The 13055-nt window shown below is 39.0% G+C and overlaps 1 protein-coding gene across 4 annotated transcripts in view; it reads right to left on the reverse strand.

Moving 5' to 3' along the window:
- Window positions 1-570: 570 nt before the first annotated feature.
- The window catches only part of itsn1 (intersectin 1 (SH3 domain protein)), a 61554-nt gene continuing 49069 nt past the window's right edge, over window positions 571-13055 (reverse strand). For 2 of the 4 annotated variants that reach the window (XM_038276757.1, XM_038276758.1), the window contains 14 exons: window positions 11685-11791; window positions 11497-11598; window positions 11333-11414; window positions 11094-11192; window positions 10924-11007; window positions 8842-8925; window positions 7592-7723; window positions 7273-7353; window positions 7065-7186; window positions 6347-6429; window positions 6190-6273; window positions 6014-6078; window positions 2798-2906; window positions 571-2707 (listed from right to left, as the gene is read on the reverse strand). In XM_038276757.1, the coding sequence (XP_038132685.1) occupies window positions 2559-2707; window positions 2798-2906; window positions 6014-6078; window positions 6190-6273; window positions 6347-6429; window positions 7065-7186; window positions 7273-7353; window positions 7592-7723; window positions 8842-8925; window positions 10924-11007; window positions 11094-11192; window positions 11333-11414; window positions 11497-11598; window positions 11685-11791 (1383 nt within the window). In that variant the 3' untranslated portion in view covers window positions 571-2558. The remainder of the gene's footprint in view (window positions 2708-2797; window positions 2907-6013; window positions 6079-6189; window positions 6274-6346; window positions 6430-7064; window positions 7187-7272; window positions 7354-7591; window positions 7724-8841; window positions 8926-10923; window positions 11008-11093; window positions 11193-11332; window positions 11415-11496; window positions 11599-11684; window positions 11792-13055) is intronic. The other 2 variants (XM_038276756.1, XM_038276755.1) reach the window with 1 other exon arrangement.

Below are 13055 nucleotides of genomic sequence, written 5' to 3' on the forward strand. Positions count from 1 at the left end.
ATGAAAAACAACTAAAGCAATAAGCTAAATACCACATCTAAAACTACACTGTTGTTAGCTGTCCTGCTAGCTAACTTAGCTGCCATTTTGAATATTCAGAGCATTTAACTTAGATGAAGATCTATTCCTGATTATTTTGAATGTAGTAATCATGTCAATGATATGCTAAAAAGTGAAGTGGTTTAAGAGCTAATACTTTCCAAGAGATGTTAGCATGTTCTCTGTAAATGAACGAGGACTAATCAGCTTTCAGTCTTGGCTTTTTTTCAAATTTTCATTTGACAACCATGAAAGCTTTATTAGATGATTCGAGAAATAATAAATTGCATAATTTTCCATCTGTTCATCTTACATGAACTTCATGTAGCTTTTTAGCCAAAAAACTTTCTCACAAATTTTAACCTTTAGCTGAGGATTTTTATCCGTCTCTCTGCGGCTTTTTCTAGTCAACTTTGTGGTGGAGAGACACACTACTTGTTAAAAAGTTTAAACCAAAACATCTTAGCAGTGATACTTAAACCACTTCTGCTTTGATATCGATATCCTTCATCATTCGGTGAATTATAAATCCGAACATAGCTCACATGTGGCGTTCCTCAAGGCACTATTCTGTGTCACCTTTTTTTTCTCAATAGCTGCCTTTTGCCTGGTTAAAATTTTAGATATCTGTGCTTGCACACAAAAAATGCCACTCACAATATGTCTGTTTTTCTACATCCCAGATATTATTTCTTCAATGTCTTTGTTGTATATGCAGATATTCTTATTTCAATAATTAAACAATCTTTTTTTGTAAGATTTTAATATTCAAATCGGATTCAGTGGTTGATCAACCAGTTGGTGTGTTTTGTTTATTTTCCACTTTTATCTGTCATTTTTAGGGTCTTACTTTTGGCTTGTTTTGTTCTGCAAAGCTTGTTGCTGGACAAAATGTTTTAATCTGTATTAAATATATGCAAACAGAAAAACGAATAATGAACGGCTTTTAACTGTTTTTATAATTGTACATAGCTATAATGATGGTTTTTAATTCCAGCATTAAAAGCTAAATGAAAAATCTTATTTAGCTTTGACCTTGTTGATGAACATATACGTTATACGTCCTGCCTGTAAAGGCTGGATTAGATTAAAATTGTCCATATCAAAGACCAATACATGTCTTTGTTAGGTTAATATGTTCATCTAAAGCTTCAGCAAGTCTTAAATATTTCAAACATTGCCACTGATCAGATCTATTAAAAAAAACATCTATTAAACCAGTCAATCAATTTTTGACCGAATGTTTTAACTTTCAGGATCCCTTTTGGACTCTGACTATTCAAAATGGCCGCCAATGGACAAAATCAACTTTGACAAATTTATGCTAAAATTCCCGGAGCAGTGTCTGCTTGTTTGACGTATATTAGTAGGATTTCTGTGCTGAGCTTCTTCAGCATTAAACTGGAAATAAATGTTTAACCGAGCTTCTCTGAAAACCCAAACCCATCGGCCCTCAATTTACCCCCCTGCATAGTAATGACAGCTTAACTCAGCAGCAACACGTCAGAGTTGAGATGTGTGACAAAAAAAAAAAAGTTAAGACATTCTTGTTCACAGTACCTTGATTGAAATGAGCTTTCGTACCTGTTCACTGCATTGACTGTCACTTCATCTGCTGCAAATGGAGACACGTGGTGGATCATTTCCATTGAACACTTATCATATACTTGGTTAAAATCTGATTTGTTTTCAGCTTATTATCGTGATTTTCAATACACCTGTACATATTAAGCACTTTCTGAGAAGACTGTTCAGTTAAAGTTAAAAGAAAAATGTCCAGATCCCTTTAGGTTCTGCAGCTCAGATTAAAATAATAAAAAAAGAGTTAAGAGTCTGAGAAGCTGGTTGGACTAATAAAAAAAAAACCTTTCTAATCAGTCACACACAACCGTTATGTTTGGAGGGAGACAAGAAAGGAGGGATTGTCATCTGGATAAAGCAGAGGAGGCAGAAACAGCAGTCCCAGGTTCAACCGACTAGATGAGCAGACTGGGATTAACTGGACCAGAAACAGGCCTTGGATCGTCTGCTGGAATGACTTCATCTTAGCTAAAACAGATAAAACTGTTTCTTTAAAATCTTGAAGCAGGAAAAGGACTGATTAGATGTGAGTGGAGCTCAGGTCTGCGTTTGTTAGCAGTAAATAGAGAACATCTAATCCTCTCTGGCTGCTTTTTATTAAATCTATACTTTATATTCATCCTAAATATTTGCAGTGAATGTAATAGAACTTAAGGACCCTAACTGTTAAAAAAAACTTTATCTTTTTTTAATCTACCTCGTTAAACCTCATATACTCCCATTTATTGCTACCGTCTTCCAAATAATAAAAAAGGTGATAATGGTGATATTTAGTTATGTTAGCACATTAGCCTCCCTAAGCTTTAACTGCATAATGAGTAACCTCAGCCTGTTCCTGGGTTCTGGTCCAGTCCATTCCAGTCTGGCTGCAGTTCCCAGTTCATTTCCCCCAGGTCAGCGCTTAGTCCAGTCCCTTCTGGTCCAACCCTTGGTGCGTTTCATGGTTCTTCAAACAGCTGGAGGTCCAGTCTAACCACGATCTCTCCTGTGGGAACTTCGTGTAGCAGCAGCCTCTTGGTGATTGGTCCCTTGGATCCCTGGTCCTTTTTAATTTCAGCCAATCGGATCTCAGTCCTGCCTAGGAAGTCTGCAGAGACACGATGGCGGTAAGAAAAATGGAAAATCCCTGATAACACTAACAACGGATGATCTGAAAGGGTGTGAAAGGTTTACGGACCGTCAGGTGAGAACTGGTCTCGCTCAAACACAGTGATGCAGAGGACGTCCTGTTCAAGGTCCTTAATGAAAAACTGACAGTTGGAATTCCACTTGGGATTCAAGGTGTCCTGCCAACAAAAATAGAAACAACCATGAGGCTGACATTGAATTCACATTCTCTACAGCAAGGCCCGTAGCAACAAGGCAAGCAATTGCCTAGGGCCCCCGGCTGCCGGGCCCCCAGACAATGACTGACCTGGATATAAATGGCATCTAAAGACTAACAGTGTGAGCACCAATGTCCCCTGTCGGTGCACAGTAAAATCTATAGTGTGTAAAATAAAATCCAACATAAACTGTAAATCAAATAGAACATAACATATTTTTCTAATTTGAATGCATCATTTTACAACCTGAAACCAGCAATGAAAACATAAGATTTGTCCCAACTGAATTTCGTTACATAATATGAAGAAAGTGAGCAAATAAATATAGTAATGATAAAAAAGTGAAAAAGGAATGCATTCATTATTTTTATATTTTGTTTGGGCGCTTATAGCATCTCAGCCTGCTGGATGCTGGATGTTCCAGTAGATTTCAGTGAGTAAACAAAATTTAACATTTTATTGATTAATCAAAATTCTACTGTTCTGGTGTATTAGGGGGAGCGTTGGCCTAATAGTTAGAGCAGTGCGCTTCTGCTCTGAGAAGGTTGCAAGTACCAAGTTCGATCCCCTCTGCCTGCACTCTGGGTCTCTGAACTAAGACCCTTAAGGTTCTCAGTCATCCAGGTCATAGTCCTTCCTTAAAAATTCAAAAAATATCCACTGGACTTGGTTTCCAAGATTTGAAGACGTTTCGCCACCTATCCAGGAAGCTTTCTCAATTCAATTTGAATTTTTACGGTAAGACCCTTAACCCCACATGCTCATCGGGCGCTGCACAATGGCAGCCCCCTGCTCCCCAAGGGGATGAGTCAAATGCAAAGAGGGAATTTCCTTGCGCTGTATGTGACAGTGGAATGACAATAAAAAGCTGGAAGTAAAGTAGGATCTAGCTGCTGCTGAATGCCAGGTATATCTCTATCAAATCAATTCTACAATAAAGATTAATACATTTAATAGTTGGATTTGGATGAATACATTTAATAGAACGTCGGTCCTTTAAAAATATTCAGCAATAAATAAATAAATAATCCCACAGAAGGAATACTATGTTGCGGCCCAAATTATTTAGCAGTCTAGGCTTCCACTACAATGAAACTCACAGGTTTGCAACAGCCCTGCTGACTTAGATTTATTTTATCATTTTGTATACACAAGTGTAGACAAAAAGAAATTTTGTTTAGAACAGAAATTTATTTTCTTAAAGTGCAGCCTTGGTAAGGTAAGCAGCAGTTGTTGTTGAGCTGCTGCTACTACCTCCAGCTCCTGAAGCACTTGCTTCTCCTGGTTCAGGGGAGGAAGAGGACGATGATGACGATGCTGTGAGAGTGGTAGCCCCCTGGGTAGAAGGGGCTGACGTGGTTGAAGCAGCAGTGGCGCCATCGGCATAATGGATGTCATTTTTTTTCAACATAATATAAGGGTTAATGATTCCAGGCAGCACCAGAGCCTAGTGCTGGGCAGCACGGCTTTCTTCACATTTTTTACACAAGTTACGCACACGGCATTCAGTAAGCAAGTATGACTTGACCAGGCGTAAGTCTAGAAAAGCAAAACAAAAAAAAAGGCGTCCCATCAGGGAAAAGCGATCGAAAGTTTGGCTTCATTTTTAGGAAGGGAAAGATGGCAACAAAGCGCTTTGAAATTATTACATCCACGGGAGGAAATACATCCAACATGCAGAAACACCTGCACACACAACATGGCATAGGTTTTAATGAATGCCGTTTTTTTGATGCTTCCAGACCGAAGCTAAAGTTACGACCAGCATGGAGGCAAACTGGTGGTAAGTAGCTAGTTTATATCACTGGCTGTGCTTAATGTGGTTCCTAGTGAATCATATGACATTTTTGGAAATAAATCAGTTTCCTACCTCTCTTTGGGGTTATTAAACATGCTATGAAGTGGCTCTGCAGTTCAGGGGGCGAGAAAAAGGTGACGCTCGTTTATTTAAATCAAGGGGAGATAAGTTTATTGTACAGTAATGCTTTTTCATTAAACGGATTCCTTCTCCATTAGATTTAGATGACTGTGATGAGCAGGGTCAGCTGGTTGGCTCAGACGCTGCAGCTCCCGTTCACTGTCTTGTTTTCGCTGACACAGAAATAGAATGCTCCAGGCGAAGGTAGACGAATGTCACCGTGAACTCACCAAGTTCATTGTTTTACTGAATCGATAATAGAATCGATAAGAGAATCGGAATCGTGAAAATCTTATCAATTTCCAACCCTATAGATAAGTAAGAAACTGAAAAATTGATCCCCAGTAGATCAGCAGCACCTAGAGGTAATCAGCTAAACTCGGCGTCTGACACCTTTAAAATCCAAAGTGCCATTTTGTTCTGAGTCCAGCTGAGAGAAGTGTTTTAGAGTCGCTAAAATTATATAACCTTTGAATAAAGCATGGATTGTCTACTATATTCAAAAACAATCCACTGGACTTTGTTTCCAAGTTTGAAGATGTTTCGCTTCCCATCCAGGAAGCTTTGAAATGAAAAAGCTTCCTGGATGGGAAGCAAAACGTGGATAAGAATCTTCACCAGCATTTTCTACTACAGATTTTTATGTAATGTAAAAAAACAACAACACACAAATAAAAACATGTCATTTTGCTGTGAAACTTCTATCAAATATTGTCTAGAAAAAAACAACAACCAGAGCTTCAACGCCGGTCCTTTTTGTTCTGAGAGCCATTGCAGAGGTTCCACAGGTTGAGGACCCCCAGGCTGGACGGATGTCAAAGTAATCCGGATTGGTACTGGCTTAGAAAAAATACTGTATGGGTGGATCTCTAGGATGTAACATTAGTTCTGTTTCATTTCGGTGTATCAGATAAAATGGTTCAGTAATGTTGCGTCTCACTCTTAAAGGGAACCTTTAATATTTGTTTGTAAACACATGAAAAGGTCTGCAGGCTTTAAACAACATCTTTGTTTCATTTTCGACTAAATCATCCTCAGATGAGATTTTCCTTCTTCTTGTTCCATTTTCACTTTCACCTCCAACCAGAATGAGTTGTTTTTCTCTCACTTTTATCCATGAAAAGCATAAGTTTAGGAATTGTTATCCTACCTGGACTGTTTTTGTGATATGGCACTGAGAACCCATGGTGACTTCACAGTAAGGGTTGCTTTTCCCTTCAAACAGAAAAACCAATGATTAATGAGCTAAAAGCAGATAAAGAAGCTACTGTGATGCTTCTTTCTGTTAGAGAGAGGCTTCCTGGCTCTCTGAATGTATTTACGAACCATGGGTGCGGCAGGGTTTGAGCTCGATCCCCTCCACGATGTTGACCATGAGTCTGCCGATCCCCGTGGCCCTCTGAGAACGGACTGAGACCAGGAGCACCACGTCAGCCACATTTGTTTATTAAAACCAGGAAAGCAGCTGAATGAGCTCACAAACCTAAATATGCCTTCTCCCTCTTCTTCTTCTCCGTTTCTATGAAGAGCTCTGAAGCAGCCTTAATCTTCTGAACCCAGGCCGTCCTGGATGGAGGTGAAGACAGAGGAAAGCATGTAATTATTAACAGGGTTTGTTCCTCGTGGCTGCACATAGATCCAGTCTCTGTCACTGAGTTTAAGGTGTAAAGTTGGACTTATTTAAAGATCAAATGAGCTCCTGGGACATAACATCTGTGGACTATACTGGGGAAGATTCTCAGTCAGTCATTCAAAAAAAAAAAAAAAAAATAACAATCTACTGGACTTTGTTTCCAAGTTTGAAGATGTTCCGCTTCCCATCCCTTGATCCCTTCCTGCCATTATCGCAACCCCAACCCCTTTACAGGGGAACAGACCTCGCCTCCTCAGCCAGGCCAACAATTCCGTTTAACAAACCCCCCTTTCAGACACTTATATGGGGCATTGCAGGCTAACAAAAAGCCAAATGCCCCCCATTCCAAAGTGGTGGACCCTTTTGTCTGTTCCAATTTGCATGTTTTCCAAACAAAAACAAGGTTTTGTTGGGCTACTGTATAAAGCATGGAACTCAACACTATTTCTGACTATTTGAACAGAAAAATCTTTCTGGATGGGAAGAGAAACGTCTTCAAACTAGGAAACAAAGTCCAGTGGATTGTTTTTGAACTTTTTTTGAACATCTGTGGCTGGTTTTTTGGTACCTTTCATTGATGCTTTCGGCCCTGAGGGTGTAAACTCTGTCTATGTGAGAGATGTGGAACAAAGGCTCGTCTCCTGAAGGATCCGTTGGCAGCTTTACTAACACTTCGTTCAGAAAGATCGGCTGACGGAAACAAGAAGGACAATTACTTCCTGCTTAGTCGGGAAACAGGCTCAAATCTGGACTTTTCACCCAATTAATGATCTCACCGTTTTGTACATGCGATACAGCAGGTGGGTTTTGGAGGAGAAGACTTTGTCTGAACCTGAGGAGCCCAGAGGTTTGGTGACCTGTTGACAATCAGTTACAGTTAGTTTCAAACAGATCCAAAGATTTCCTGCAGACTAAATGTCTTCAGCCAGCAGTCAGCTTCAGAGAAAACAGATAAAGGGAAGCTCACTGGGCTCTTCAATGTTCTTTTTTTGTCTGTTGAAATGGCTCCATCTACATGTTGCTCTATATCAGTAGCTCCAACCTTTTGTAAAGATGTTGACTCATAAAATAAGGGAAGTGAAAGTAAGGACTGGCCTGAGTGAGCAGGAGGAAGTCATTGAACAGGAAGCCGTAGAGCTCCTTGCTGCTCTTCGCTTTGAACAGCTTGCCGCTGTGGAGGAACTTCCTGGGACCCAGACAGTTGGTGACCGAGTTAAACACCAATTGCTAAAAGACATGAAGAGATTCCTTTGAGCTCTTTTACAAAAAAATATATTTTTTTTTAGTTACTAGTTACTAGTGAGATCAAAGCACAGCAACAACAAAATACTTGAAGTTTTACATTGTATTGATCTGACCAATGATCCATTTAAAACTGCTTTAACTACTAAACTACTAATAGATCTTAATGCTGCTACTCTGGTTCACATCTGACTCAACAGACCGGGAATGGGCTTTAACCAACTATCATTTTGCTAGTTGATGAATCCGTCTAATAATACAAATAAACGCATGCATGAAGCTGGTGCTGAACTGGAGATCTCCTTCAGTGACAGACTGCTGCACCTTAAATGCACCAGGGAGTGTTATCACAGATCCTTCCTCCCAGCAGCTGGAAGATTTTATAACCACCACTGATCCCAACAACCTCAATCAGTTCTTCCATTCATGCTGATTCTGCACAGTTTCTACCTCAGTCAGTTAAATAACCTGCTGCTGTCATTCTGCACATCTCTGATGTTGCTGCTATTTTCACATTTTCATTACTGTAAAAATGTTCATAGCTGCATATTGGTTATTTATTCTCCAGGTGAACAGTTTTATATTGTTCAAACACTTTACAGTAAAGCATGTCATTTGTAGATTTTTCAACTCTTCACTATTATGTTATTCTTATACATTTTTCTAAGGTCCATATCCATGTGACCATTTTTTTCTAGAATCTTTTTGCTGCTGTAAACACCAGAATTTCCCCATTGTGGGACAATAAAGGGATTTTCTATTCTATTTGACTTTCTTATACTGTATCTTTTAATCACTTTTAAGTATAAGAATAAAGTTTTAGAAATAACCTTTTCACAGTCACCCCACTGGTGTTTCCGTGGAAATGGGGCAGGACCGTAATTCATTAACCGTGATTTGACGTTTGAGCTTATTTTGCTGAAATCTCTAGTTACAGCATTCAAAGCTAACTGATGTTTTGGAAGAAGGAGAATTGATAAGTTAGGTTAGTTTTGGCTACAAAATGATAACGTGATCAAACTATGTAGGAATAGTGATGTAGAAGTTTTGGCCATATGGTCCAGCCCTGTGTGAAAATGAGGAGGTGTCTGCTGATGCCGTACCTCTGAGAGCCCCTCACACTGAACATGAGCCTGGATCCACTCCAGCCGGTCAGAGTTCTCCTTCTCTCTGACGCCTTCGTTCACCTTTAAACATAAACCATCAACACCTCACACACATCCTTCTACAGCACACAATTAAATAAATACATATTTGCAGATATTTCAATCAAAATGAGGGTATAAGTGAATGATTGTAGAAGATAATTAAATAGATAAATGATTTTAAAAAAGTGATAGAAAATACGTCTACTTTGCTCAAAGATTCTGCACCAAGTTAAAGTGGATGAGTTTTATAAAACAAGCCAGTTTATTTTGTGAATTTAAAGATGGTGTAAAATATTTTGAAAGCTACATTTTCCTCATTATTTAGGAGATTGATGTGCGCCTCCAGCTCACATCACTGGATGATCCATGGCTACGCTCACGCTGCGGCTTTTGATGCTTTTTTTTGGTCTGATCATTTTTAATGGAATATGAAAAAAAGGAAAAAAAATTAAGTGTGATTGTCATTTGAAGTGTTCAATAAAGCTTAATTGAAAAAAACTAACACAAAGCACTGGATGCTGCTGTCTGTGTTATTAAACCTTTGTAATCCAATTAAACAGAGGGAGCTGAAAACGTTTCTATGGAAACTCATTATTGCTACTAGAAAGTAAAAAAATGAAACATGACAGGCTTTAATTATGAGATTTACAAAATTATAGTGATACAATTTAAAGTCCTAATTACAGGATTTAAAGTCTTACAGGAAAAGTGCGCTCATGTTTAAAATTCAAACTTCGGAAAGTACTTTAAATATGAAATTCTTCCATCCTTTTCAATAAATGATCAGTGTTTTTAATTCAGAGTAATTTCCATCTGAATGTGCTTTACTGGAGGCATCCATGTTTGTCAAAGAACACTACTGCCACCTACTGGTTTGTGACGTCACGGTGCGGTATCGGCTGTTGATCAAGTCCCAGTGCTGTATCTGGTGTTTGTCACAACGCGCTATTATCCAAGTCATCTTGAAAACATTCTTCTTCCAAATGTTGGCTACATATTACGGGTTTTTTCTCTGGCCAGAAGTTCGATGGCAAATCCTCCCTCTTCAAGTTGGCGATCCAACGACCAACCCGTCCGTGGAGGATCAGGAATCAGAAAGGTGGAATAACTCTTTTTTTCACTTTTCCCCGATGTATTGCAGCATCCAGCTGCCATGCACGTGGGCATTGTCAGTTTCACTATAGCTCTGGTGAATTTCAATGGTGAAGTCCTCTGGAAATCTTCAATAATTTTTGTTGATTGCAGATGTGCCTAGTAGTTCCCATTGATTTAGTTTGTAAAGCGGGGAGAATGGCGCTAGGCTTACCGCACCGTGACGTCACTGCTGGAAGATGGCAGGAGGGAGGGGCTACTATATTTGGGCAAAAATGGCCGCTCCCAGACTCAGTGATCGCAACGAAAATTAATATTAATTTTTTTTCCTGATTAACGCTAAATTCATTAAATCTCCGCAAATGTGTTAGTTTTAGGTATAAATAATGATCCATTGATTATTGCTTGCTGATCAGACATTTCCTTTAAGGCAGTGGTTCCCAAAGATTTTCTTCTGGGCCCCCCTTTGGATTACAATAACATTTCCATCTTTTAACCTTTAAGTAGTGGAAATAAACTTTATTAACAAAGAAGGAAGGTGAGAACAAACAGCATAAGTTCTAAAAGCCCAGCGGCTGTGCTGCAGGGAGCTGTCTGTGTAGCTGCAGGACTGGTAATGATGTAAAAGTGAGATAAAATGACCGTTCAGACTGCAGCCGCATTGAAAAGCATCAGATCTGATTTAGTTTCACATACAGAAGTGGCTCAAATCCGAGTGCTTGGTGGATGAAATGATCAGAACTCGAGAGTTTGATCAAGGTCTTTTGGTTTGGGTCACATTCGTCTTCTGTGTGAACGTAGCCAAAGAGACGCAGCTGGGAGGGCGCATAGCAGAAAAAGACTAGATATTAAAATAAACATTGACCTGCAGCCAAAACCTATTATCAGCTAAAACAGTCCTCCAGCTGCAGGCGCCTGCCTCAGTGTGTGTTTCTGAAGGTCCACCTGTGAGCAGAGCTCCTCTGCTTTCTCCAGCGCAGCTTTCAGATGGCTGTGGTCTGGGTGAGACTCTGGAGTGTTTTCTAGGATCTGTCATCAAAACATCAAATAAAAACATTCATCTCACAGGGATTAGAGGGCCAAATGAATCTTCCATGTTTCTGTAGGATACCAACATTTTTGATGATGAGAGGGTAGCGTGTGACTCTCTGCATCGGTTTGAGGAGGAAACTGGACAGAGGCATTCCTTTGCACCTGGGATCCATGGCTAACCTCTGATGGAAGCAGAAAACAATCCAACCTCACTTTTCTTTTTCTATTCTCCTCCACACTGGAGTTTTGAAGCTATTTAAATGTTTTCTCAGGAGGTAAATCTGGCTTTAATTTAACAGCATAAACAGATTTAGAGTTTAACCTTGAGGAAGTCTTTGATCTCAGGATTGTCATCTGTTTTCTGTTGGATCAGCGTGGCCCCGTTCAGCTGACACGAGCAGAACCTGACAACACAAACAAAGATGGCTGCCTCACTACCGTGCACCTTAAGGCCTTCCTGAGACCGAGTCAGATCGCCTTCCTGACCTGATGTACGGCTGCATGTGGGGCAGCTGGTTGGTCAGGATGTCGCCGATCATCTTCACAGGCATCCGATCTCCAGACATCTTCTTCCTCACCCTGAGAGCCCTGCCAGGAAACGGCACCGTGTCACTGTCTCTAACCTCAGAACGCCTCACATCAGTGTGTCTGAGGAACTGAACCTTTTTCCTTACTTGAGGAGTTTGATGTTGCACATGATGAGCTCTTTCCAGTTGACAAAGATCATGGCCACTTCCTTCTCCGTCAGCAGCTCGCAGTCCAGCAGCGGCTTGTGGAAGATCTACGGAAACAGGAGAGAAACAACTAACGGCTGCCGTTAGAGCACCAAGGATTTCTTCCTCCTCCCTGGTGTAGGAGGGAATTTTGTTCCATTATTGTTGACCAAAAAGGATGCATTTTGTAACAGGTTTATACAGGAAGGAACAACTCTAATTTAATGTTTTTTTAATGCTCTTTTAATGCTCTTAGAAATCATTTTAATGCCATCAATAAGTACCCATTACTCTCATATATATATATATATATATATATATATATATATATATATATATATATATATATATATATATAAACACTGCAGCCATGTCCTGAATTTCTCGTTTTTCAGCCAATTATGTTAAAATTAGCATTTTTCCATTTTCTAGCTTTTTCTGTGCCTCGAGTTTCTGTTCCGAACATATGACTTTAGGTTCAACCAGGAGCAGTTCCACGCAAACATGTGGATCCAGTTAAATCTGATATATTTGACCACATTTTTATATATATATATATATATATATATATATATATATATATATATATATATATATATATATATATATATATAAAGCATTTTAAAAGCCATGATAATCACGTTTAATGAATTTTAATGCCAATTAAGGCCTTAATTTAAAAAATAATTAATTACTTTTAATGATTTTTAATGACCCGCAGAAATCCTGTGTAAATGGAAATTAAAAATCATTTAACAGACATTTTCTACATTAAGACTTAACAGCATGGAGCTGTTGTGATTTCGCCTAAAAGGTGGCCTTACTAGTATTAACTCAGGGGATGGAGTGAATTTTGGTCCACTATTGTTGTGAGAGAAAAATCTCTCAGAGAAAGTAATCCAGGAATGAAACTTTGAGAAATATCTAAAATAAAAGAATATATATATTTTTTCAAATGTAGTTTTTTCCCATTGAGTTTATGAATTGTGTTCTTCCCCTCTGAGGGCGGGCTTTCCTCTGGAGTGAGCAGTGAAGAAGTATTTCTATTGGTCTGCTGGAGATTAACAGCATGTTTATTGGTCAAGAGTGAGCGACAGTAATGGGCTTTAAGTGAGGAAAACATTTAAAGAAAAGAATGCAATATCTTAAATCCAATCTGAAAAAAAGATATGGCGATATAAGATATAGAAAAAAAAAAATCTGAGGAAACAGCTATGTTACTTTGAAAACTTTTTTTTCCTGAATTAGTTATTCAAAGTTTTCTTTCTATATTGCATTTATTCAAATGTTAAGGAACTAAATTTGTCCATAATGTTGATCTCCTACATAAAA

Source organism: Cyprinodon tularosa, unplaced genomic scaffold (assembly GCF_016077235.1).
Source record: "Cyprinodon tularosa strain WSP-4 unplaced genomic scaffold, ASM1607723v1 ctg127, whole genome shotgun sequence".
NCBI classification, from domain to species: Eukaryota; Metazoa; Chordata; class Actinopteri; order Cyprinodontiformes; family Cyprinodontidae; genus Cyprinodon; species Cyprinodon tularosa.